Source organism: Bactrocera neohumeralis, chromosome 2 (assembly GCF_024586455.1).
Source record: "Bactrocera neohumeralis isolate Rockhampton chromosome 2, APGP_CSIRO_Bneo_wtdbg2-racon-allhic-juicebox.fasta_v2, whole genome shotgun sequence".
NCBI lineage: Eukaryota > Metazoa > Arthropoda > Insecta > Diptera > Tephritidae > Bactrocera > Bactrocera neohumeralis.
The window spans coordinates 26,640,448-26,667,802 of NC_065919.1; the positions used below are offsets into that span (position 1 = coordinate 26,640,448).

The 27,355-nt window shown below is 35.2% G+C and overlaps 1 protein-coding gene across 9 annotated transcripts in view; it reads right to left on the bottom strand.

Moving 5' to 3' along the window:
- Positions 1-27,355, bottom strand: part of LOC126759481 (dystrophin, isoforms A/C/F/G/H) — a 558,659-nt gene that overhangs the window by 444,506 nt on the left and 86,798 nt on the right. For 8 of the 9 annotated variants that reach the window (XM_050474347.1, XM_050474333.1, XM_050474325.1 and 5 more), the window contains 3 exons: positions 26,930-27,122; positions 16,566-16,661; positions 15,065-15,164 (listed from right to left, as the gene is read on the bottom strand). In XM_050474347.1, coding sequence (XP_050330304.1) covers positions 15,065-15,164; positions 16,566-16,661; positions 26,930-27,122 — 389 coding nt within the window. Of the gene's footprint in view, positions 1-15,064; positions 15,165-16,565; positions 16,662-17,349; positions 17,419-26,929; positions 27,123-27,355 lie in introns of those variants that run through there. The other variant, XM_050474368.1, reaches the window with a different exon arrangement.

Consider the following 27,355-nt stretch of genomic DNA (forward strand, 5'->3'; position numbering starts at 1 on the left):
TTTAAAATCGGCCAACGGCAGCTGGAATGTGTAATAAATTGAGGAATGCAACAGAGCGCAAGAGGAGTGTGGCTGGTTGGCAAAGTGTAACGGGGAAAACATTTTACTACAACAGAATCAAGACCGCGAAGTTATTTGATTTGCGCTGTGATTTTAAAAGGAGCTCATTTTAAAATGGAATTAAATCAGTCATAAAAATTATTATTTATTTTTTGTTTTTTTTTTTTGTTAACGATGGTTCCGTTTCAGATTCTTTTAAAAAATATTGTATTATTAAACACGAATATTAATAACACAGATAATAATTGTTAGAGTTTCAAAAACTATTTTTGAAATAAAAGTGGTTTAAAGTTCTCGACACAAAATAATATAAGAAAAATAACGGCACTTAAATCTTCCATTAATAAAATATATATTTATTACTTAGTGCTAAAAACTAAAAAGTTAAAACTAAAAAGATTTAAATTATGAAAGTTAAAGTAAAAATAATATAATAGATTTTAGTACTTAGTGCTTTAACTAAAAAGTTGAGTCTAAAATATTGTTTAAATTATGAAAGTTAAAGTTAGTTTTTCTACCATTAATATAATAGAAATTTAGTACTTAGTGCTAAAAATTAGTACTAAAAAGTTTAAAACTAAAAAAGATTTGGCTTTAAATTATGAAAGTTAAAGTTAGTTTTTCTACCATTAATATAATAGAAATTTAGTACTTAGTGCTAAAAGTTAGTACTAAAAAGTTGAGTACTAAAATTTTTGGCTTTAAATACTTTCAATTATTAAAGTTGTGGTTAGTTTTGCTAAGTCGAGGATAATTGTAAACTTACGGTTTAACAACATATCCTTGGAAAACTTAGTACTAAAAATTTTGCAAAAAAAATTTCGTAGTTTACGTAGACAAAGTCTTTGCTAGCAAACTTACAAACTACTGCTAAAAATATTTCGTAAAATAAAATTCTAGTACATTGAGATTTTAGTTTCTTTTGACCTGTTGCGTTTCAAAAATACCAATTTTTAAAATAAGTGCTAACAGTTCGCCTAAAAAAGCGATATGTTAGTAATTTGTTAAAACATTAAACATAAGCTAAGTTAACGGAAATATCCTCAGAAGTCATAAAGATTAATAATGGGTTGTCAAAAAAGTCTTGCGGTATTTTTATTGAATTTTTTTTTTATTGAAATTGGAAATGAATTTTTGATGACTCATGCCCAAAAAGCTTGACGGCTTCTAAAGCTATTTTCTTTTGACCAATTAACAAATTTTATCGCATTTTTTTTAACACGCCTTCCGGAGCGTAGGGCATCTTCGACCACCTCTACACCAGAACGAAAACGTTGAAACCATCGTTGTGCGGTGAAAATGGAAACTGTATCGGGTCCATAAACTGCACAAATTTTATTGGTGGCTTGAGATCCATTTTTGCCTTTATCGTAGTAGTACTGTAAAATAACCGTATTTTCTCTTTATTATGCTCCATGTTTGCGACGCTATAACTCACGAATGACTTAAAAGAAACACGTGTTAGCGCGTGAAATGAGCTTTCCAGAAAGGTATAGCATGACCCGATGTGCAAAAAACTAGAACTTTTTCAGCGCCAATTTATCAAAGACATTTTTGACAACCATTATTAAATATCCATAACACACATTATTTTCATTATTTTCACGGCTCTTGTTCCAAATGCAACTAAAGCCAGACTGTCGAGATGATTCGACTTCAGTCTGGCAAAGGCTATGATGTAAAGCAAGAAGAAAACTGGTTGCTCCACTGCACATCTTTCATATAAATTTTACATGCACGAGTGCCTTCTCTGATTAGCTTATCGGCTTTACAGTTCCTGATGACTTCGCCTTCTTATTCTTCCTTAATTGCAGCCGGTTCTGATTTAAAAATGCTCTACTATCCTGATGCTATATTTGAGGGAGTGCTCCTCACTAAAAACTTCCCTACGCTAGTTTCTAACTTTAAAGTGGTGCTTGAGAATCGACGATCAACAGTCAGAGATCATTCTGGCATTGTTGGAAGGATCACTGAAAACCTTTTTTAAAGATCATTTTCGTCCAAGAAAAGTGAAAGCACGATTGTTTTCAAAATCCCTTAATTTTGTCGAAAAAAAAACAACGTCGCTTTAAAGTTTGTGAAGCAATGCTTTCCGACTACCAGAATGTCTTGAAATGCATTATTACTGGCGATGAGTCTTGGATCTATGCTTACGACACGAAAACAGAAGATCAATCGGCCGAATATAGTGAGAAAGGTGAGTGGAAGCCGAAAAAAACTACGTCAAAGCAAGTCAAAAATCAAGGTTATGTTGACAGTTCTTGCGATTATCGTGGTGTGGCGCACACCGAATTCCTTCCGACCGACCAAGCTGTCATAAAGGTATACTTTTTGAATTTTATGCGTTGTTTGCACAAAGACATTTGTGAGAAGAGGACGGAATTATGAGCCGACAACTCTTGATTTTAGCACCACGATAATGCACAGTCGCTTACTGCCACGTTTTTTCGTGAGTTTTCCTCCAAATTTTCAGCCAATAGCGTGCCACAACCACCGTATTCGTCTGATTTAGCTCCGTGTGACATCTGGTTGTTCAACAAGCTCAAACTACCATTCCGAGGAAACGGTTTTGAGTCTATTGAAGACATAAAACGTAAATCGCTACGTAAATTTAAGGCTATTCCGGAAATTTACTTTAACAACTGTTTCGAGGATTGGAAAAAACGTTGGCACAATGTTGTGTTAGGGTTAAGGGGGACCACTTTGAGAGGAACGACATTAATTTTGAAGAATAAAGTAACAAATTTAAAATTATGAAAAAGTGTTACTTTTTTTCTACAGGGTATATAGTAGTATCTAGTATTGTCCACAGATTTAGTAAAAAGTTTAAATTTCCGTACAAGACAACAAAAAATATCAAATATTGGTTTATTTAATTTTTTTTTTTTTTTTTTTTTGTTGAAAGTTTTTTTGAATTCTTTCTATAAATAACACATACAAAAATATCACTTTGGACACACTGTTTTGCGCTTACATCATTTTAGTGAAAATTGTATCTGTCAAAATGGAACTATTCCTGTCACGGCGAATAATATGCCAAGCTGGCTATTCAGCGTTGCCGCTGTGACAGTGTGACAAGCACAAATACGTAAGCGTACAAATACACAGATGCCAAACAACAACAACTAATACAACATGTATGTCTTCTCTCCGCCGAAAAAATTGCTTGACCAGCGCTTCCATGAAGTCCGCATTCAAGCAGAAGGCCAACCGCCACGAACTGACCGCAGTTCCACTTTGTAAGCAACAAATAAATACCGCAAATAGTTACCCTCACGCAAACATACATATACATATAAGAAAATCATGTCTGCGGATACATACAAATTTGTAATAAACAAAAATAGAAGAAATCCCAAAAGCAGGCGAGCCTCACACCGTCAACTCGGGATAGTTTGCGAAACCTAATCAGGCAGCAACAAAAGATAATAGAAAAATGTTGACAGCCAGAAATGCTGCATGTGAAAAAAGAAATATGGACCCACAAGTGACAGCAGTTTAAGCAAATAAATGAAATTTCGAAACAGCAGTGCGAGAATGGCTGGCAGTATTTATGCTATATCATTGCATACTTTTAGGTGTGCGAACATATGTTCGAGGCGGAGAAAACTTCAATTTCACGTGCAATGGGAAACGTGTTGGTGCAGTTGTTGGTCATATTTATGTGGTCAAATCATAGCGAGACATGCGTCAGCAAAGAGCTTTGTAAGCCTGCATGTATGTATGGTATGTGGATTTAGATCAAATCTTTATGTTATTTCTTTGTATGCTTGCCCAGCATGTTTGCCAGGCGTTAAGTAATAATAAATAGTTGTTGTATTTTCGTAGTTGTTTGCAAGATAAGCGTCAAATGGTGCGTGAAGGTCGAACACAAACAAGTTTCTTATTTATTTCGGTGAATCATATATTCAACTCGGGCGGCAAGAGCCCTTAAAGATGACGGCAAACTCAAAAAAAAAAACCCGCTCGAAAAATATTATTTTAAAAATCCACAGATTGAAAAAAATCTTATGTCATAAATGACCACGTTTTGGTCTGATGGCCTTTTGACGAAGCACTTCCCGGCATGTCAAAGAAGTCTATTAAATAAAAATACACAAAATCTGAACGAAGATCTACATATGTATGTCAACTCAACAAGCTGAGGGACCTTACCTCAAGACAGTAAAAATAACAACTACAGCGTTCAATTTTAAGACTCTGAAACCATTGGAGTTATGGAAATTCGTGGTGAGTGCTAAACTTTCTCCTGTGATGAAACGTCAAAGGGTTCCAACGCAAAATCGTGCGACCAAAATAAATCTTTGTTATCAAGACCGAAAATTAAGCTCTTTTTTCAGCGTATTGTCTGTATTTAATGATTTATTGATACGTTAAAAGCAACAAATCTTTGGTTTTCAGGTTATACTCTTCAATTGCTCGACATTTCCTTGGAATAGAAATGTTTAAAGGAAATGTTTGCGTTATAATACACCGAAGATGCATAATTTGAAAAGCTTTCTGACCCGCTTTCGGAAACTACAGCAGAAAACTTGACGACCTTCAAAATGTTTGTTGACGCCCTACGCCTACTCTAAAAAGCTCCTTACCCTCATTACATACAAGTATTGACTAAAAACTGAGTTTAAACAAAAATTTAGCTCAAAATAGAATTCTGCCAAGAGAACAACGCTTAAACTTAATAAAGTGATTTCCCTTCCACACTTTTTCTCCACAAAATCACTAAAGCAACTCCTAATTCACTACCCTTAAGAGCAGCAAATCTGTTTCAAGCTGGCAGATTCCTCCAAACTTCCGCGAGTTGCAAAATACTCGTGAAGAAAGTAAAAAAAGTAACACTATGTACTTTCAAGACAACTTTGCACCGCAGTGTTTTGAATAGCCGAAACAAAAATAAAGCGGCATGCAAAACGCCTAAAAGCGCACTTCGAAGAACAGAAATCAAACGAAAACTTTTCCAGCAAGAAAGCACGCAGCAAAAATCCTTCAAACACTAACAACAAACAAACAGAAAACACGCAGACACAATGAAAGATTTGTAAAGCCAAGGCAACGACAAGGATAAGCCGGGCACTAAAGGGATTTCGTAGGTGTTGTCGAAAGTGTAAGACGACACAGTTGAAGAAAAGCGAAAGAGTGGAAAAAACGTGAAATCGCTTGATGAAGAAAGGCGAGGAATATTGCACAAAGCGGACACTGAGTGGAAATGTGAGATGTCAGGGTGTGCGAAATGTGCTGAGGGGGCGCCTGTAAGCATGACAGCTTAGAGATTTGTGCCGGCCAGAGTGGCATAACCAAAGGATTAAGAAGTTGCGAAACCAAACAAATAGCCTGAAATCGACACAAGTGCCGTGGACTGTGGAGGCGATAGTAGGCGCGTGTGCGCAGGCCAGCTCCAGACACTAAGCGCGGCAATGCTGCAATTCGGCTATTTTCTTTACGTTTTTTTTTATTCTTTTAAGCCTTCTTTGCTTGCTTTGGCTATTTTGACGCCATGAGTGACGCGTTATATTAACACAGTCTAAACAAAAAAATGCGAGAAAAATCGTGTGAACGGATATTACAGTTCGATGGCCAAAATAGTCCAATCCTGGCAGGATTAGGCTGGTCAGCGGAGGGGGAGCGAGTGAGAGGAGCTGCAAATTGCTTTTTTAAAAGGCGCTTGCCGAAAAGCTTTTAACGTTGAAAGCGCTGTGTGGCATGCCTTCCCGTTATATTCAGCTGTAAGAGCGCAAAGATCTGGCATGCGTGTGATATGAAATGTAAATAAATGAATGCATATATATATATGTATGTAGATGTATGTGTGTGCGTGTGCATGTGCGTCCCCTTCATGAATGGAGTAAGCAGAGCATGAATGAATGACTGAATGAGTCAACGAATGTTGGGGGACGATATGTGCAGTACACGCTAAGCAAAAACAATTCCAACAACAACAGGAATAACAACAAGTAATAATAATAACAACAACAAAAATAACAATAACGACAACAGCAACAACAACAACAGCAACAAAATGCAACAAAATTAAGAAATGCAACTGCGTCACAAAATGAAAACAACAAAAATGACAACAACAACAAAAATTACAACAACAACAAAAAATACAACAACATCAAAAATGACAACAACAACATATATTACAACAATGCTACAAGAAAAACAACAAATGACCGCACAATAACAATGGCAACATGCAAAAAAGCCAACGCCAAAATTATGCCTCGCTACAACAACAACAATAGCACCAACAAAATGGGGCAGCCCCAGTGTACCTCTGTACCTCGGCGCAATGTGGAAACAAAAATGTTAGAAAGTATTCGCAACGAAAAATGAAGGGGAGCAAAATTATAATAACAGTTGCAGTTGCAGGGAAATATGAAAAAAGCAAAATGTGAAAGAAAAAACAACTGCGCGCAACAAAAGGCAGAGAAATACGAAGAATTAAAACAATGTTGGCTTTGAGATACCATCTACTCGCTGCTTTAACTCGGTGGGGTTCTTGTCAATTGCATGAATGCAAAAACAACTGCAAAAATGTGAAATAAAATATAAAATATATGCTGTAAATGCAAAAAATATGTTCAAAGCCTGAATGTGTCAACAAGAGTGAGTAGGAGACACACAAATTTGAAAGGGGTGTGATTCTGAAAGGCTTAGGCCCTGCTTCATAAATTCATTTACTTACATATGTGCATTATAACCTAAATATTTGAAAATAAATTTAAAGACTTACTTAAAAATTCAGAGTACTTGAAATTAAATAAAATTTTGGCATACATTTTCTAAAAAACTTAATACAACTTTATATTATTCGCCGACCACAAGGCTGATTGCTAGGAACAAGAGTTAGTTTGATAACATTCCTCAACGGACTAACACCAGCAATGGAACCAAAGAAAACTCAACGTATGCAATAGATTCGAGCACTGTGAGATCTGGCAGAATATCTGCTTTGAAAAGTGGTCAATTTCTCGCCTATTACTCATATTAATTATGATCCTGATCCGTTCCATTGTCAGTCTGATCTATGTAACTGCAAACGACATTCGTTTAATTATGACCGGGAACTGTAAACTCGCCAGCATTCCTCAAAATCGTTTTCAACCGCTGGATTAACAACAACTGTGTTCCAGGTGCTTATCTTCGCTACTGAGTTATGACTGTCCGGCTAGGGGAGAAAACAGGATCCGTTGGAGCTCAGCAACCAGTCATCTTCCCAGTGATACCAGTAATGGAAAACAACTTTAACTGGATAAAAATATTCTAAGTTGTTGGTGTTGTTAATTTTCTGAAGTAATTTTGAGGAACGGTGAAGAGTTAACAGTGCTTGGTCGGTTAAAAATCCGTAGCCGTTCTGGTTACTTAGACCCGACCATCGTCGGAACGTAAAATATTCTTCTTTAGTCCTTTCCAGTCATTATTGTAACTAAAGGGAATTTCTTAGATCTGTGCTTTTGGATCACATTAGATCGATAGGCCCAATTTTCGACCAGCTTCTGCAACAATGTCTGCGATAACGCGCCGAATATTCTCTTTCAAGGCGACATTCGTCTCTGGCTTATCTACAAGTGAATTTATATAGCCCCACAAAAACAGTCCAGCGGTGTTATAAGCGCGATCTTGATCAGTAGATCTGCTGCTCCGGAGTGCAGCCTCCTTCATGGGAATGACCATTCACTCAGATAGTAGAATGGCGATACTAGCGTTGAACTCATCTACAGTACACTCAGGTTTGGTCGAGGAGTGTCTAAACTCGCTGTCAATAGCATCGAGTGTCTTTTTAATAAGGCTGGTATGGGTGCCGCGCCATGGCGGAATTACAGGAAATTGCAAAGCTGATGAGCTAGCATGGAAATTCACCTTAGAACCGCTATCGGTAGAATGGGAACGGGTCGGTGCTCCTGTATCCTCTTGTGTTCTACAACTAGACAGCTGGGCTTCGCGGAAGTTTGGCCAGCGCTGGGCCATCATCGGTACATGCGCTGTCGCAAAAGCCTTTTGACCCAAGTTTGATCGAAAGAGAACTAGTGATCTTTTTGCCCTCAGTAAAGCTAGCCTCTCCCTAGTTCTGGGGCTTTTAACAGTCCATTAGCTTATTGACGTCCATGCTCTAAGGTTGGGAATCTTACCAGACGCCATTTGCAAAAGCTGTATGGGAGAATATGAGGTGGAAACAACTGTCCCACTGAGGCCTCAGTATTCCATTATCTAGATGGAAACGAGCATCTCATAACTTTTAAGGCAACTTGCGTCGAATAGAAATTTTAAGAGAATTTTTTGTCCAGGAAACATAAGCAGAAGTGGTTCCTCGGTTACCTTATATGAAGCTTATACAGCTTATATCTTTTTCATATTTCGAAAATGCGAATGGAACTAGAATAAAAAAAAAAAAACTGTTCGACGCTTATGGAAAACGTTTTCAGGGCAGATCGAATCTGTACCTCTGAGACGAAAGCTAATAGTAAAAAAACCTGTTTTGATGTTGGTCAGATCCAAAACGAAACCCTAACCTAAAAATGTTGCTGCTGTTAAGGACCAAAACTCAGTATTTGTGGTCCCTAGATACCTATCTCGAAGAAGTTTACCTGACACTAGACAAGCTAAAAAGGAAGCTTCTTGCAGTGAATGGTTTTAGAAAATATACCCAACTCTTCCTGCACCAAATTTGAAAATGCTCCAAACTAACAACAACCCTTGCCGTATGCTTGCCACGAATATTCTAACCTCATCTAATATTTCTTTGCTTGCGACCCACAGTTCGCGGTCGGTCGTGCCAAAGTGTCTGCCGAGATGCTCACGTATGCCGGTAAAGGAATAAAATAAAGTAAAGTGAAAATGGCAACAGCAACAACAAAATTGTGTACAAACACTCAGCAAGCAGAACAGCGAAAAACATATCAACAACAACAATAATAACACAAGCAAACAAAGATTGAAATTAAAATGACAGTTAACATGGCAGAACCCCCACACACACACAAACATAGGTGTATACTGGAAAAAAGTAACGGCGCATAAAAACACGTTACAGTAACAACAAGTGCATGCACAACAACAGTAACAACACTAAAGGCATCGCACAAAGTGTTGTGTGAGCAGCACTTGAGAGCGCATCAGAAAGCGCGCGAGGACGTTGACTTTGAAGCGACAAGACAAGCAGGCAGCAAGACAACAGAAAGAATGCGCTGCCAGCAACCAGCACAGCATTCATCAGCTGAAGCAGGTGTTTAACTTGAAAACAGCTAGTCAACGGCGACGCCGGTCGGACATTAGTGTCTAATAGGCAGACCAAAGCATATATGTATTTGTTGTTATTGTTTTTGTATTGTTTTCTGTACTTGTGAGCCGGTGTTTTTGTTTGGGTAGTGAAATCATTTCATTGCTTAACGTTATTGTTGTGGTTGTTGTGTGGCAGCCAAGTTGAATGACTGGACATTTGAGGCATAGATTTCGGTTATCAAAATTTAAAAGAAAAAAAGTTGTTTTTGTGATTTTTTTCCAATTCGTTGCTTACTTTTCCTTTTTTTAATTTTATCGCTTTCGTTTCTGTTTATGTCCCCAAATGCGTGGTAGAATTGTGTGCTTAGGTTACGTATACGCCATGTGCGCACTACTCACACGTCGCTGCCAGCGCCAACTCACGCACTTATTGTCGAAGCAAATAGCCTTATCTGTCAACTTGTATCTAATGTGATCGCTAGCGTTTAGTTTGCTGATTTATATGTTTCCGTTATATATATTTTTGGATATTGTTCTGTGCACCTGGGTGTGTCCTTAGGAATAATTCTTTATTTTTTACCGTTTCTTTCTTATATTCACCGTTTAGTAGCAGCAGCTTTTAGCGCCGTCCAAGTGAATTAGTGTTTCGCTCAACTATGATGTTTATACATGGTGGCATGCCACAAGCGCAACTTGTATGTGTCACACCTTTGGGCTTGACAGGCCGCCTATAGCAGGTTAATGGCAAAGCTGGTGTGTTTTTCTCTTTGAGCTGATAAGGCTTTATACCTTTGGCGTTGCCTTTATGAATGCCTCTCTAAATGTATTTAATTTAATTACTTTTCCGTGAATAAAACTTCAAAATTTCTTTTTGTTGCTAAATTCACTTTGCCTTTGCAATAAACACAAATTGTTTCACTTGTTTTTAATACATTTTTAAAAACTTGATTATTTTTAAGCACACTATGTAAATTAATTTCGACTTAATTAATAAAATTGTTATTTTTAATTATTTTAAATTAGTTTTGACTTTATAAGTCGTAATAGTGCTGTCTTTTTTTGATTTTGTTATTGTTTCTGTTTAATTTAAATTTTACTTTTCTTTCTTTTTCAACAGAATACAACTAATTTATTTTAATTAACTATAATAATTATCATTTTTACAAGTGCTTGTATACTTTCAGGCATTTGGCTTAATTTACCACTTATTTAACAGAGAACACAAATCTCAATATTTTAATTTAATTTATTAATTAATTTTTTCAATAATTTGATTTAATTTTTTTTTAATTTCAAAATTAAATTAATTTTTTATCTAATTTCATAATTAAAATAGTTTTTTATTTATTTCAGCTTAATTTAAATAATAAAAAATTTATACTTTTAATTTAAGTTCTAACTAAAATTATCATTTTTCTTTTTTACGGCTTTATTTTTTATTTTTAATTATATTGATTTTTTATTTGAAATTATCTTTTATATGAAATATTTTATTAAATAACAAATTATGGTTATAATTTTTCATTAATTTTTTGAGTAAACAATTTTACAAAAATAAATTTTTCAATTTAAATTTTCAATTATTTAATTATTTCTGATTGCTTGGTAATAAATAATAAATTTAGCTTATATTAAATGTATTACTCATTTTTTAATTTGAAATTTATAACGCAATTTGGATTTAATTAATTTTTATTGTTTTCATTTAATTTTCTTTTTTTTATAAATTTTTTAATTTGATTAAATTTATTATTGTTAATTTTTTCATAAAAAATTTGTTTTTATTATATTTTATTTTTTAATTTTTTTAATTTAAACAATTTTTATTTTATTTTATTTATTTTATTTTATTTATTTTATTTTATTTTATTTTATTTTATTTTATTTGATTTTATTTTATTTTATTTTATTTTATTTCATTTTATTTTATTTTATTTTATTTTATTTTAATTAAATTCAACATTATTTAACTTCTTTATTTTATTTAATTTTCTTTCATTTTGAAAATTTTCTACCGTTATTTCACTTCATTTTCAAATAACCAAGTAATTCTCCATTATTTTCAGCACACTTTTCTAATCTTTTTAATTTCCCCCGAAATCACTGCGAATTTCCACGCGAGCAAAATGCAAAATTGGGAATTCTCAATCGCGCAACCGGTAAATGATAAACAAGCCTTTAACAAACCAAAACACACACACATGCACGAAGCACCGAAACACTTTCCAAGTAGCATTGGCAACAGCCAGCAGCGCAGCGAGTGTCCGACGACTGTGATGCGTTCAGGCGCGCCGTTAATCTTTTCGTTTCCGTTCGGTTGCACGTTTTAAGTTTGAATGCGGCCACGGCGCACGAAAAGCGCGCCTTCAAAGCTAAAATGGCAAATGCAAAGAATGCACACACACACACAGATGTATGCATGTAAGTATGAGCACAATACACCAATACAGCTAAGTGTATGCAAATGGCTAAAATGGCAAACAGCTGTGTGGCACGTTCCTGTGGCGTCGCACACAGGTAAACAGGATATTATCAAAAGCATTTATCAATACGAAGGGCGGGAATGTGTGCAGACAGACATATTTGCATACATGTGTAAGTGTACAAGTACTTAAGAGGCTACTGTTGCGCCAACATTTAATATTTATCATATGCTAACGGAATGTTAGGACGATGAGCTTTGAAGTTAGCTTAGTCATCTACCCAACGAGAAAAGCTCACACTTTCGTTATGCAACGCGACTATAAAAGCTTTAAGGATACTGCAACCAGAAAGCTTTTATTGCTTAATTAAGTATTTACTGGAAAGGATTTTTAGCAGAGACCCAAACCAACAACACGAAAATTTACTTTATGTAAGTACTTTTATTCAATTTAATTATACCCTTGCAATGTAAGAATTTAAGTCCGGATGAAAGCCTGCTTGTTCGTCCGTCCGTCCGGGCAAGCTGTATATTAACTAAAAATTTAGATATCTTGATAACCTTGGTATGTGTGTTCCTAGTACAAAAAATACGACGAGTTTGTAGATGGGCGTTATCGGACCACTGCTACGCCCACATAACGCCATTAACCGAAAACCTATAAAGTTCCATAAATAAACACTAACTTAAGCTTGAAGTACATAGATATCTCCTAAACGAATAAAGCTACTACAAGCACATTTACCCAACTCAATGTGAAAATGGGAGAATTCGGATAATTACCCCGTTCAATTCCATATAACGGTACGACTAAAAACTACAAAAAGCGCGATAAACCAATAACTAAATATGCCAGAGACGTTGAAATTTACCTCCAAGATAGTATGAGAGGTCTTTATGGGGAAGTCACATATCTTAGGACCCGACCGATCGATTTCTGTTAAATTTGGTGCGTAACATTCTTCTCATATTCCTATGTCGCTTGGAACACACCTATGAGAGAAGCCCCCGATATCAAAATTATGCTTGGTGACTTTAACGCCAGGGTGGGCAAAAAGGTATCTTTGGCACAGCGATCCGTAAATTCAGCCTCCACGAGGAAACATCCCCAAGTGGGTTATGGCTAGCCGACTTCGTCGGGGCCCGAAGTAAGATTATCTGTAGTATTAAATTCCAGCAAAGGAAAATTCATCAAGCTACCTGGCTGTCTCTAGATCTAAAAGCCACTAACCAGATCGATTATGTTGTGATAGACGGAAGAAACGTTTCAGTGTTTTAGACGGGCGTAATCTCCGAGGTCCTAACATCGACTCTGACCACTATCTCGTTGCAGCCAAGATCCGAGGCAGCACAAGAAAAGTTCAACGTCGAAAAGCTGCAATCACAACAGACAGCCGAACGATTTTCTACTCGGCTTGCACGAGTCAACAACTCGGTAACGGCATTTCAAACTGAAAACCGAAACCATTGGTTTTCGGAAAATGCAAAGAACAGCTGGTACGATGAAGAGTGCCGTGTCGAACTGAGAGAAAACAGACTGTATACCTAACGTGACTAATGGTATACTAAAACTATCGAGGGAACCCTTCTCCAGCCTGCTGAATAGCAGTGAAAGCATAACACCAGAAGATAGTGAACCCGATCGATGACGAGCGGACGTTGAATTGCCCGACCATGAAGAAGTTCGAAACCAATTACCCGTCTGAAGAAAAATAAATCGTAGGGAGCTGATGGATTGCCGGCCGAGCTATTCAAATACTGCGGCGAAAAACTTCGTTGAGTATGGTTGGATAAAAGCATATCCGACGATTGGAATTTAAATGTGCTTTTCCCAATCCACACAAAGGAAGACCCCATAATCTGCACCAACTACCGTGGAATAAGTCTCCTTAACAGAGCCGTTCGATACTAAACGAGGTTTCAGACAAAGGGACTCTCTATCATGCGACTTCTTCAACCTGCTTCTGGAGAGAATAATTCGAACTGCAGAACTTAATCGAGCAGATAAAATCTTTTATAAGAATGTTATGAGAGAGGATAAAGAAACGAAGCAAACGGGTCTGGTAGTGAACGAAGGCACAAAGAAATATTTCCTGTCACCAAAAAAAAAAACTATCTTGGACTTCGCTACCACTTCACTGTTGACAGTCATAAATTCGAAGACGTAGATAAAAAATCGTCTACCTTGGAATCAGTATTAAAACCAACAACAACGTCAGACTCGTAATTCAACGCTGAAAAACTCTTGCCAATAGGTTCTACTTAGGACGGAGTAGGCAATTAAGGCTACTCGACCTCGCTGGCTAAATCATGTCGTCCCAGTAGATAAAAACACTCCAGCTCCGAGAGCATTTGAAGAAGAGGAAGACCTCCACTCCGTTGGAAAGAGCTAGTAGAGAAAGGCGTTGCTCCACTCGGAGTCTCCAATTGGCGCGCCGTTGAAAACTCGGATACAATGGCATAAGCGGTGTCTACGCCAATAAAGAAGAAGATAGAGCTAAAAATCTGAATATTATCATTATTTACAAACATTTTTTATGCAAAGGAAGCTGGAAAAAGTGAATTAAAATAATGTATTTTCTTGTGTTCACCCTGCAAAAAATTATTTTGCTTTTATTTGTAACTGTGTGTCTTGTGAAAATTGCGAAGAATGCACGCAAAATACTGAGTGATATTGTGACTTATTCCCTACGGTGTTCTTCAAAGGAATAAAATTAATAAAACATACGTATATATGTATATATTTAAAATACTCTCAAGTCAATACAAATTTTTCAAACTACTAAAAATAAAGTTGGGTAGATCTAAGGACCACCCTACTATGCAAGCATTCAATATTTTTCAACAGCTGTGACCCATCAATGGTTGGCTACGAGAAGCCGCCACCGAGTGATGATTTGTTTATAATATTTCATGTTGTTTTTACTCAAAAACTATCTGACGCATACATATATACATATATACTTGTATATGTATATGTATGTAGGTAGATATGCATATGTGTTGTTTTAAAATACCAATTTTATTTCGCCGAAGGCAAACTGAAAATGCAGCAGTCGAGCGGATAAAAATGTCAAACTTTTGCGTGCTTTGCTTTGTTGTCCGCCGAAAGTTGAGTTGCACACAACAAACAAACAACCTATACACATATATATACTATATATACACACATATACATTTTCGGCAGTGTGTTTTGATGTCAAATTTATTTCGAAAACTATTTTAGTTTGGCAGAAAATACAAAACCATATTGACATCTGTCAGAACAAAGCTTAAATTCGTTTTAAAGTGGATTTGTGTAGGAAATAAGTTTAGAATGTGGGATATTAAAACCAAAATAAAATAATAATAGCAACTTACCTTTATCATCGCCGTTGCGTGCTGACAATTTATTGATCTGTTTCAATTCGGTCAGCGAAAGCTCCACAGCATCGGCGTGTAATTGTAGGTTGTTCTTGGACTGTAAAGGAATTGAGGGTAAAAGAAAAGTAATTTAAATAATAAAAACGAAAATAATGGAAATTGAAATTATCATCGAATTGCAAAAAACAATTTCAAAAACTATTAAAATTTAAAAATAAAATTTAAGAACATTAGGTTGTTCCTAAAATATCATATGCCACATATTTGTTTTTTAGCAACTGGATTCATAACCGATATATGTATGTATAACAAAATAAACATTAGGGACCTATACCATTTAATAAAAAAATTATACTCAAATATGCAACTTTTTAACCTAGTATATAATATTAAATAATTAATGAAAGCAAAATTTATAAATATTACTATGTAGGACTATATCGAAATGAGGGTTCAGGTTTAGGAGATATGCTATTAATATTAGATTTCATATTTAAGTGTCACCCTTATATGGCTAGATATCTCTGTATTGACAAAGATGCATCAAACTATGAAAAATTTGACTGTTTGGCTAAAATTATTTTTAAGTTGTTTTAAAAGCATTATGTAAACGGAGGAAAGATGTATGAAGTGAGAATAAGGGTTACCACTCCATTTGTAACAAAAACTATTGTTAAAACCTTAGAATGAATGTCTGTGATGAAATCTGTTTTAGCAAACTTTTTTCAGAAATATTTTTTGAGCAGTTGAGAGTTGCCACTTAATTTTAAGTTAAAATTTAGATTAAAAAGATAAAAGTGAAAATTTTAAAACACTGTTTGTGTGAAATGATCAACTTTTTTCAGAATTATTTTTTAAGAGAGTTGCCACGGAATTTTAAGTAAAAATGTATGTATATTAAAAATCTCTAAGTAAAAATTTTAAGTGAAAATTTATAATAAAATAAAAGTGAAAATTTTATAAAAATATCTGTGTACAAAATTTTAAATTTTTTCTGAAATCATTTTTGAGAGAGTTGCCACCTAATATTAAGTAAAATTTTAGATTAAAATAAAAGTGAAATTTTATAACACAAAATTTCAAATTTTCCGTAAACCTTTTTTCAGAGAGTTGCCACCTAATTTTATGTAAAAATTTAGATTAAAATAAAATTAAATTAAAATTTTATAACACTGTTTGTGTACAATTTTTTTTTTAATATGTGAGGTTAGATATAAACTGGAAGAAGGTTGCCACCCTTATACAAAATTTATTAGCCCCAGCAATGTAATAATGAATTGTTGCTTTGAAATGCGGTTGAATATGATGGTATTACTAAGTAGTTGATTGCATGGGGTTGCCATATATAAAAAAATTAAAAATATATAACAATTTTCAATTCTAAAATTATTTTCCATAATTTGCACTATAATTGATTTGAGTGTTATTAATTCTGAGTACAATATTTTAGTGGGTATGTATGTCCATATACTTATGTTGTTACATAAATAAATCTCACCTTTTCTATATCAGCCATCATTGTAGCAGTCACCTTAGGGCGCTCTTCACTTTTGCCAATTTTGTTCACGATCAATTTCAAGTCGTCGCGACGATCCTAAAGTGATTTAGAGATTGATTATGAGAAATTTGTATTTGAACAAATGAGTTTATAGTATATGTATGTATTAGAGCGGGTCAATATCGTTGCTATATAATTGAACATGCCGGAAATGTTCTACGGATCATTCTGATTAACTTTGCCAAAGAGTTTGTAAAACTAGTTTCGATCCTGCCATTTTTAAGGCGAAGTTTAGAAAATTTGAATTGCCGGTTGTATGGCAGAAGATGGTTGTAAGATATAGTGATCCGATCTTGCCCATTCCGACAAATGATCAAGAGAATATAATAAATATCATTGGAATATCTTAAAATCTGACGAACAAATTTTTAAGATACCTAAAAATTCGCTTCGAACTAAAAATCGCTGGCTCGAAACCCATAGTCTTTTAAACACGCGGTTTATTCGTTCTTTTTGGCTCCCTGTAAATCGACCCGCTCTATCATGTGCATGTGTATATATGTTTCTATGAAAATACGTATGATGCGTGATGTAAATTAATTAAAATTTAATTTCAGAATAACAACAAGAATATGAGTAAGCCGCAAGGAAGCTCCAACCAATCAAATATTCTGATTAATTTTTTTGCGCATCTCTTGCGTATAAATTTCAAGCTCCTGTTTAATATATGCAATGAAATTGTCTGTGTATGTGTTTCTTGTTCGTGGCTTCAGTCGGAACTGACAATTTGCGTTAACCAGCAGAACTGCATTTTTGTGCTGAGCGAATTGTTGCTTTATATATTTATATTATTATTTATTATCATTTATTTTTAGCTTGTAATTCTTTTGTGATTTAATTTATTTTCAAAATTGATTTCACCAACTCCATCTCTTTTTTTTAAGTGACGGTCGGGAAATTTTATATTCCATTTTGGTCTTATCTCTTGCTGTATTTTTAAGATATTATTACGGCTTTCATATTTTACCATAAAATTTCACTTCACATCTAGAAAAAAAATAATTTAATTGCCTATTTTATAGTTATTTTTATTTTTGCTCCCTATGCCTAAGTTCTCTTGTCGTGTAAAACTAAATTAAGAAAGAACGCGGTGTGTACTTGAACTCAAAGATAAGGAATTAACTCAAAAAGTTGGTAAACCCTTTGCTATTGAAACACAGATTTTTTAGGAACATTTTGGATAAACAATTATAAACTGAAGAAGAGCAGAAATAGGTTTTTATGTAGAACCCTCCAACAGAGAATATAAGACAAAATTAAATATGGCAGTTCTGAGCTATTCAGCAAACTTCGGTATGAGAGTAAAAAAATTAGAGATTCTTTCAGGGATCCCCTAGTTTAAAAACTTCCATGTATATTTGATGCACACCCTCAAAATGAAAGAAAAACAATATTGATAAAAAGACGGTAATAACATTTCAACTACATATGTAAGTGTCATTGGTACTAAAAAGAGTTTTATATATAGAATTATGAAAGAACACAAATCAAGGGAAATATCACTATTTCTAAAGAGAAATTTATTCTACTTTTAGTAAGCGAGACGAAAAGGAAAGCTGAACTGAAAGTTCAGAAGGTACTTAAAGACACTGGAAACATCTTATTTGTACAAATATATGCACTTAGTTGGTTGAACTTTAAAACACAGACCATAATGAGTGATTCCAAGATCTTCTCGGTGAATAATTTGAGGAATAAGTGAAACTGTATGTGATTTTTCATATATATACAAAAATTACATTTTGTGTTCATTTTTTGTTAGGTTCCATACCCTACCGTCAAAGAAACTACTACACTGCATTTAAGGGTAATCATCAAGTATGTTTTTTGCTTTAAGGTTAAAAAACAAATTTTTGATACTGACAATCTGCGCCAACTACCGTGGGATAAGCCTCCTCAACGTCGCAGATAAGGTTCTTTCGAGCGTACTGTGTGAAAGATTAAAGGCCACCGTCAGCAAACTGATTGGACCTTATCAGTGTGCCTCTAGGTCTGGATTATCAACAACTGACCAGATGGAAAAGACCCGTGAAAGGAGAAAAACCACACTAAGACCGACAAAAATGAAGGTAATGCTCAGTGCATTTTTCGATATTCGTGATTTGGTGCATCATGAATTTGTTTCGGAAGGATAAACGGTCAATTAGGAGTTCTGTTTGGCCGTATTGAGGCCTTTGCGTGAGAACATCTGACGAAAACAGCCGGAATTGTGGAAGAACAATTCATGGATTTTACTCTATGATAATGCATCGAGCCACAATTGTTACCGAATCTAAAGCCAAAAACACAATGAATACTAAAGATCAATCATCATATTCACCAGATTAGGCTTCGTGGGATTTTTCTTGTTCCCCAATTTGACAAAATAATTATTGGTGAATAATTAAATATTTTGAGTTTTATTTACAATAATCGGGTACTTTTGTATATATCAGAATGTAGTTATATACATATTAAAAGGGCCACGATAATTTAAGAGTTTTTAGTAAAACCAAAATCACTTATACTTATACGAAAAACTTGTGTTCACTGTGCGTTCAACAAGTCTTCCGAATTAATTTCGTCCCTAATTATTCTTTATTTTTTATTTATCTATTATTTAATTTTTTTTATTATTTTTAACTACATATTTAATTTAGGGATTTGTTTTTGTATAAACGGCACATTGTGTCTTTTTTATAAAGATTTCTCTGAATATTTTACAATTTTTAAATTTTTTCTTCTACGGTTTTCATCACTTCTTGCTATATACTAGTCAATCGATGATTTTTCTTTTTAATTATAAATATATATATATGGGGTATTTACCAAATAACGAACAACTTTTAAATTTACCCGTGGCCTTTAAATTTTGCTGAAACTTATCCAAAAACTTTTCTACCCTTTGAAAAACATTTTTCTGAGAATCCTTTGTTTTTTTTTTATTTTTGAAAATTTGACAGTATTTTTTAAAATAAGATAAAAAAAATTGATGAAAAAAAATTGCATTTCAGGTGACGACTCAAATTAATTGTAGACTTTTTTTGAGATTTTCAAAAAAAAATTTGAAACTTTCAAAAACTTTTTTTTTTGGCGATTTTTTTGAAATACGATTTTTTAAAAAACCGAAAAATTTATATAATTGATTAGTTTATTTTTTCAAATTAATATTTTTTTTTGAAAAAAAACCAAAAAAAAAATGGGGAAATTTAAAAAGAAAAAAAGGTTCCCAAATAATTGATCAAATTTTTAAACAAAAATTGGCTATTTGAAAATAAAAAGCCTTTTTTTGAAAAATGCATAACTTTTTTTGAAGTTGAACAAAAAATTTTGAAGAAATTCTCAAAAATGTTTTTCAAGGGTAGAAAGGATGGATAAGTTCAAGCAAAATCTAAAGGGGTCGGGTTTGGTCGATTTGGTATGGAATACCCCATATGTATTATTTGTTTTTTTGTTGTGGTTCCCTTTCAAAATAGGACTCAAATTTTTGAACAAATGTTTTATGTATTTTGTTTCAACAGCGAATCTATTATTTGCAGCAAATGTATATTTAAATATTTCAAATACTTATATTCGATAATATTAAAGAAACTTGCAAAAAGAAATGAATATTTATTCCTGTTTTTATTTTTGTTATTTTTATCATTCGACTTTAATATTTGTATTTTACATTTTCACTTTTCCAGCACTTATATTTTTGTTTTTATTATCACAACTTTTCTCAGATACATTCTTAAAACCATTTTCAATAAAAACTATTTGACACACAATATTTGATTTTTGCTATCGTTAACTTTCGCTTTCAATTTTCATTAACTTTTTCGATTTAGAATTTAAAAATTGGCTTCAAAAATAATAAATCATTTTTAAATATCTAAGTATTTTAAAATTTTCGGCCTTTCGAGCTCTTTAATCACGCCCACAAACACGCAACATAAAATTTATATTACTGCCACAACACTGTTGCACTTGCTGCGACTTCTCCGCGCGGTAAAATAAGCGGTTTAAACCACAAAACGTCTTTTGTTTACACTCCGGCACAAGTAGCACGATGATGCAACACTTTGTTGCAACAGCACGTCTCACTGTCTCCGTGACAATTAGCCTTTTTCAACGAAATCGATGTTTTCTAGTGAAAATATCGCGCCGCACTGAGTGCATTCGGCTAAAAAGCGGTCCTCACGACGCTCACCATCGATCAAATGAGGAGAGTCCGCGGCACGTACAGGAAACCGCTTGCGAGCGCCAACACTTCCCTCAGTTTACGTTTATAAACATTTTCATTTTCACTATGCCACTCTCAAATTTGTGGATCAAAAGGTAATAAAGCAACCAAAACTGAGATGGCCACTAAGAAAATCGATAAACAAACCGAAAATAAATAAATAATCAAGAGTTGTAACAGCGACAACAACACCAAATGAAACAGCATGTTGCCGCACCATGCGCTCCAAATTATTTTTTTACGTTTTGTTGTTGTTTAGTATATAATTAGCCGCATTTCGTTCGTCGCGGCACACCACCGCCACTTTGAGGCTATTTTTGGCGCACCCACCGCAGCCACTTGGCTCGCTCGTCGTCGACTGGCGCACGACCGCCCGCTTTGGGTGACTTAGTGAAAAATTTGGCAGCATTTGACATTCAAAGAGTCCGTCCGTAAGTAGTGCGAGATAAAATCGCCATAATATTTAATATGCCAAAAATGTATTAGAATACATTAGAAATGCCAGAGGAATGCACATAAACACTCATATTCAGCCATACCTCATAGTAAATTGGACTGTCACAGACGTAGTCTAGGTACACTATAACGACTTAGTACGAGTCCGAGAAGAAAAATTACTATAAGTTCTGAGAAAAGACTGTTCTGTAATCCCTAGAGCGCTGATATATCTAGCTCAGCCGATTCTGAAGAATATCTTTTATGGTGCAAAGGTACAGTTATGTCAATTCTAACCGCGTTTCAAGATCGAATTACTTCTTAATTTATGGAAAACTTTTATATGGGTTTTGTCTATAGTAGAAGATCTGCAAAAACGGACGACTGATCACCCAGAACTGACTAAAAATATCAGATTTCCTGTTGAGTAATTCAATTGATGATTCCTATCATACCAGCAAACCTGAAATGCAGGAAAATCTCGAACCACCAAGGTTATTGATTAATACTTGAATTATGAGTTTGCTTGACTGCGACTAAAATTGAGGATCTTCTTTCCTCCATATTAAAATCACTGATTAAGGCAAAGTAGAGACTAGTATCAACGTGCTCCGAAACCATTACAAAAGTCTAATCTTTACTAAGCGAATTAAGATTCTAGTTTATATGAGTACATTTTCAAAGCGATAACAAATGCTGGGTCTATGCTTGTTGAGTGAAATGTAGAGACAGGGGTAGATTAGGGTGACAAAGGCCATGCAAGCTAACCCTTAGTAAAATCAATATTGACGATTTCGTCGTTTACAATGCTTTATTAACCAACAGGAAGGTTTTAGATTACTATTCGGAGCATTTTCAAAACATTATTTTAAACAAAAATCGAAAAGATTTGGACTTGCATAACAAGTGCATAGAAACCTGTACAATAATCGGGGGCTGTGGCACCCACTGAGGTGTTTCGTTCAAATTTCTACTACAAGAGTTATACGACGATCTGCATATGCCAAGTGTGTAGTGAATTCATTCATTCATAAAGTCACCTCTAATAGCCACCGAAAGCTCAATTTTCTCTTTATAGGCAGATATAGACTTAAGGGAAGCTTTCCTTAACATTGTATGTTTACATTTGGGATATTATTTGACGTACTAATAGCAGATAATAGCGCAGGCAGTACGGTTAACGAGTACTCACTTGTTTGATAAGACCCACAAACAAAGAAACAGGCTGCTGGAAAGAGTTATTCGAAAGAGTCAAGATAATACGCAAAAATATCACTGAAGTCTACGACTAAAAACGATCATTAAAGATGGTGGAAACTCGCTTCCATAGGTACTACATTTTCATATTACTGGGTTGATAATGTCTTGTAAACATATTTGCTTTTATTAGTCACATTCTAAGCTTATCCAGTTATTGCTAAAATTACATCCTAAATCCAGCCAAATAAACCTCTGATTTCGCACCTAACAGCAATCATCTGATTAATGTTCGGCAATTAATCAAAACAAAAAAGTACCGTAAGCTAAGTGGTGGCGCTTTTCATTCATGCTACAAAATCACCATCGTCGTCACACTTAAATGCTCGACTTTACGCCCAAATTGTATCGGAAGGCACGCATTTTGGCACTAAATCAGCATTTCTAATCAACTAATTTTTTGTAGAGAATCGCCAAGCAACATAAGAGCAGAAATACATATAAATAAAGAATAGCATAAAAGCATAAAAATAAAAAAAATAAAAAAGTGACAGCTCGGTTGGCAACTGCTGCAGCAGGAAGTGCTGATTGCGTGACTGCAACTCTTTGGGTTGTGAGTTCGATTCTCATTAACGGGAAAATATAAAAATGTTTGAAAAAAGAGGAGAAGTGAGGAGAAATTTTCGTAAATTCGTAGCGTCTAAAATTTACTTTCGTTTGTTGTTTATAAATTTAGAAATATTTGGGCAAATTTTGAAACATTTATTTCCCTAAATTCTTTTTGCTTAATTATTGAGTGGCTGTTTAGAATTGGCCTAGAGGGACGAGGGAATTCGTTACGGTCTACTCTTTTTAACTGGGTAAACTGTTTTATGGATAACTAATGATAAGAAGACTTTTAAGAAAGTCGAAATTCAGTACAAGCCCTCACTTAGCGTCATAAACGCCCATATGGTTCGTGACCTAAATCAAAAACCACCCTCAGAGAGGACAATCCCGGTAGCGTTAGATTTGTCATAAGATTTTAACACAGTCAATCTAACAACGATACCAGAAGACATCGAAAAGTTTCTTATTCTAAGTTAAAAATCTTTGACCTTAAACTATCTGAGGAATCATCCGCCCCGTTTCGAGTACAAAATTCAAAGTTCAGAAGAATTTAACAGAAGGTTCTACAAATGGTGATCTCTCTCCGCTACTGCCTAATTTCTATATTTCGAAACTTCTTCAATTTCCATCACCGCGTGCGCAGATGGTTTTACAACATTGACGTAGGGCAATGCAATCGATGGCTTGCATTCGAAAATAAATAGCTATCTCACAGAACTTTTCTCCCTACTAAATCTAAACCGACTATATTCACTAACTGGATCTCAATATCACAGCCGATGGCTTTCAAATTTCGACTGTCAATAAATCTAAGATATTAGGCATTACATTTGACAGCCTGTGCTTCTTTACTGCTTATACGACCGCGAATATTACCAAAGTACAGAGTCGGAACAAAATCTTTAAGTCACTATCTGGCAGCTCGTGAGGACAGGACAAAGAAACGTTGTTGGCAGCATATAACACAATCGGCCGGCCGGTCATGCACTATGCAGCACCGATATGGAAATCGCAGACGAAGAAGCTTCGGACGGGTCAAAATACTGCACTCCGTACAATTACAGGATGTCTTTAATCGAACCCTCACATAGTGCGGCCTGCAAGCTGCCAGTAAGGGAACACAATTCCTATCCAAGCAGTTTCTGCTGGGATGTTGTCGCATCGAACTCCGCTCATCTAACATTTCTTTCCTATGGTCCAACCCCGTCGAAACAGTACGTTTCTCGGGCTTACTGATGACAACCAACCTGAACCTTACTACCCAAGCAGGCAGTACGTAACCTCTACAACAATCACTCTCAAAAGGCGACTGAAGTATAAGGAACCTGTTTGCAAGATGTAGTTGCTTTGGGAATTTTTTGGTTTAAAGTTCTAAGATTACAAATCTGCATATAGAGCATTATAGTCTTGGCATACCAAACAGAGCCTTAAAGGAAGACTTTGAAACTAAAATTATTCGCAAAAATGTACAATACGTGTTTTAAAGAAGGGTTATTTCCGGAAGTCCAGCTATTGGTTCTACTTCCTAAATCATAAAAGCTTCCCAAGGAACCTTCATCATATCGACCACGATTGGCAAAGTGTACAAAAGCATATTAAGAAACCGCTTGGAGTTAGCAATCCAGAAAGCTGACAGATCATCAGAAATAATGTGAAGGCGTCCACCATTGACACCCAATACAATGCAAAATATGCAATAAGTGGGAAACAATGGAATGGTGGTACAAAAAAATATTGGGCGCAGATCACTCTGGATGTGAAGACTCAGCAAAGTGGGTAAACATAATCAAGGCTCTGTATGACAAACGCGCTCATTAATATCTTATGGAAATCATTATGAGCTATTTTGAAGCCAGCGACTATTATTCGATACTGATGAAGGCACCAAAAGTTATTATATTTCGTGTGGAGTACAGCAAGGCTCGGTTCTGCCACCTTCTATGAAACCAAATGAATGATGGAGTGCCAAGAAGACGCCAACCAAAAGCCCTATTGTGGTAGCAGTGGCTAAACACCTAGATGACCCCGGAGCAAGTGCAATGAGTGCATAAACGGTCAGCGCCCAAGGTTCTCCTCCATAAGTTTAGAACTGGCTGCAGACAAAAGACAGAAAACTTACTCATAAGTCTTAGAAAAGTGGAGGAATGTATATCTCTCACAGTAAGGGAGTGTGAGATTCATTCACAGCCACCACTAAAGTACCTGGGAGTAATAATAGATGCAAGGCTTAAATTTAAGAATCACCTGGAAGACACTGGATATAAAGCAAAAAAAATCCTAAACATTTTTACCTGCAATGGCTATGAGATCGGTTGTGTTACATGAGGCTCCAATATGAATCCAGGCGCTAGGCATCAAAGCATATGCCAGACAAATAAGCACAGTGCAGTGCGGATATATAGCCGGTAACAAGTTACCACAGCTATCTACAGGAGCCAAAAGAAAAGAGAGAGTCAAAAGCTTAACAATATGGCAGCAGCGGTGGCAAATTTCACTCAAAGGACGGTGGTGGAGATTGGGACTTTGATTTCCACCTTACCCAAATACTAAGTGGACATGGGAGCTACCTGTGCAGATTTTAGCACGACATTAGTCCGAATTGTCTGACGTGTTCAGAGTGCTTTGAAGGCTCTGAGTATATATTCTTTTATTGCCCCTGCTTTTTAAGTATAAGGGAAAAACTTAAAACTACAGTCGGTGATAGTTTTACGGTGGAAAATTTGACCACACTCCTGTGTCAGCCCACTAAGGCTGGAAAGCTGTCAGCGAAGCGGCAGCCTCAATCAAAACTGAGAGATATAGTGCAGATTAGGCGTCCGTCCGTTCAATCAATAGAGGAGCCTTAAATGTCTTGTCACTTCCACGAAATAATACTTAATCAGGTAAGGGAGTCTGGAGTTGGGAGTAGGTTGGGTTTAGCGAATTAGAGTTCCCTACTCCGACTTTTGATGCTACCCCCTACTTAAAAAATATGTCTTGGTCTTAAATTTTAATTAATTAGTTAAAGCTTAACTGTAATTCCATTCATCTCTACCGAAATATTGTGCAAAAGCTTTTTTCTATTGTGAAAGATCAATATATTGAAATCACTTTGTGTTGCCGTGAATGCTTTAAATTTGACAGCTTATTGGTTTGATGATCGAACCCAGGTAATGGTGACTGCCAGAAAATTGCTACTTTGCAGGCAGGTGAAATATCTAGGTTTTTTTACTGCTCAAGATTTATGTTTTACTGAAGAGAGACCGATAGATGTTCCGGACTCAAATCTAAGAAATCGGCTCAAATTACTGCCATTCTAATTGGACGAAATTTTTACTTAGCACACCCTCAGCACCAAAAAGCAAATATTTCTGGGAAGCACGCAATAAAAATCTTCATTTATATTTTTTTCATCATGCAATTTGATACTAAACAAGTCCCCTCGAAGTTTAATGGAAAGTTGTAAACAATTTGGTCACATATATTCCATATATACAAAGATATATAGACGTATTCGCACAGTGATATCATAAATAAACAAGTGACGTGTAACCGAGAAAACCGCATTTAGTTCTCTCGCTCGACGCCATCTCCACAAACTCTCCTTATTTGACACCTCTGTTAGTGTAGAGACTCAAATTAAAAAGTTATCCGTAAAATGCAGTTGGAATGCGGAACCGCAAGCGTTGCTCTGCATGTGGCACGCGGCACACAAAGAAAGCATACTCATAAAGTATATTTACATATGCCTTTGTGCGTGTGTGTTTGCGCGCAGCACTTTGAAACCACTATTCAAATTTACGAAACTCTCAATTTCAATAAATTTAAAATATTATGCTTACAGTTTGAAAGCAACTGTTGCATGCAATTGTGTACTTACGCTAATCTCCTCTAGGCGGCGCTGTAGCGCCTCAATGGCTGCTTTATCGTATGGCTTTTCAATCAGATCATTTATCCGCTTGAGACCTTTTGTGACGAGTTCCTCCAAATCGATGTTCAGCTTTTCGAGTGTGGAACGCGGACTGGGCGTATTGCTGCCGTCGATCGGTTGTGGCACACCGGGCACCTTGGATCTGAAAATTGTAGGATTCGTGTGATTTATTAGTTAGTAGAGTTTCTAGTAAAAATAATTATAAAAATTAATTTTCATATTTTCACAATTTATAATGAAGATATTAAAACGTTCAAATTTTCTGGAGATAGTCAGAAGTAGTTGAATTATATTTATAAAAAATAATAGTTTTAATAATTCTTAATAAGAGTAATACATATGAATGTATGTACATATGTACATATGTATGTATAT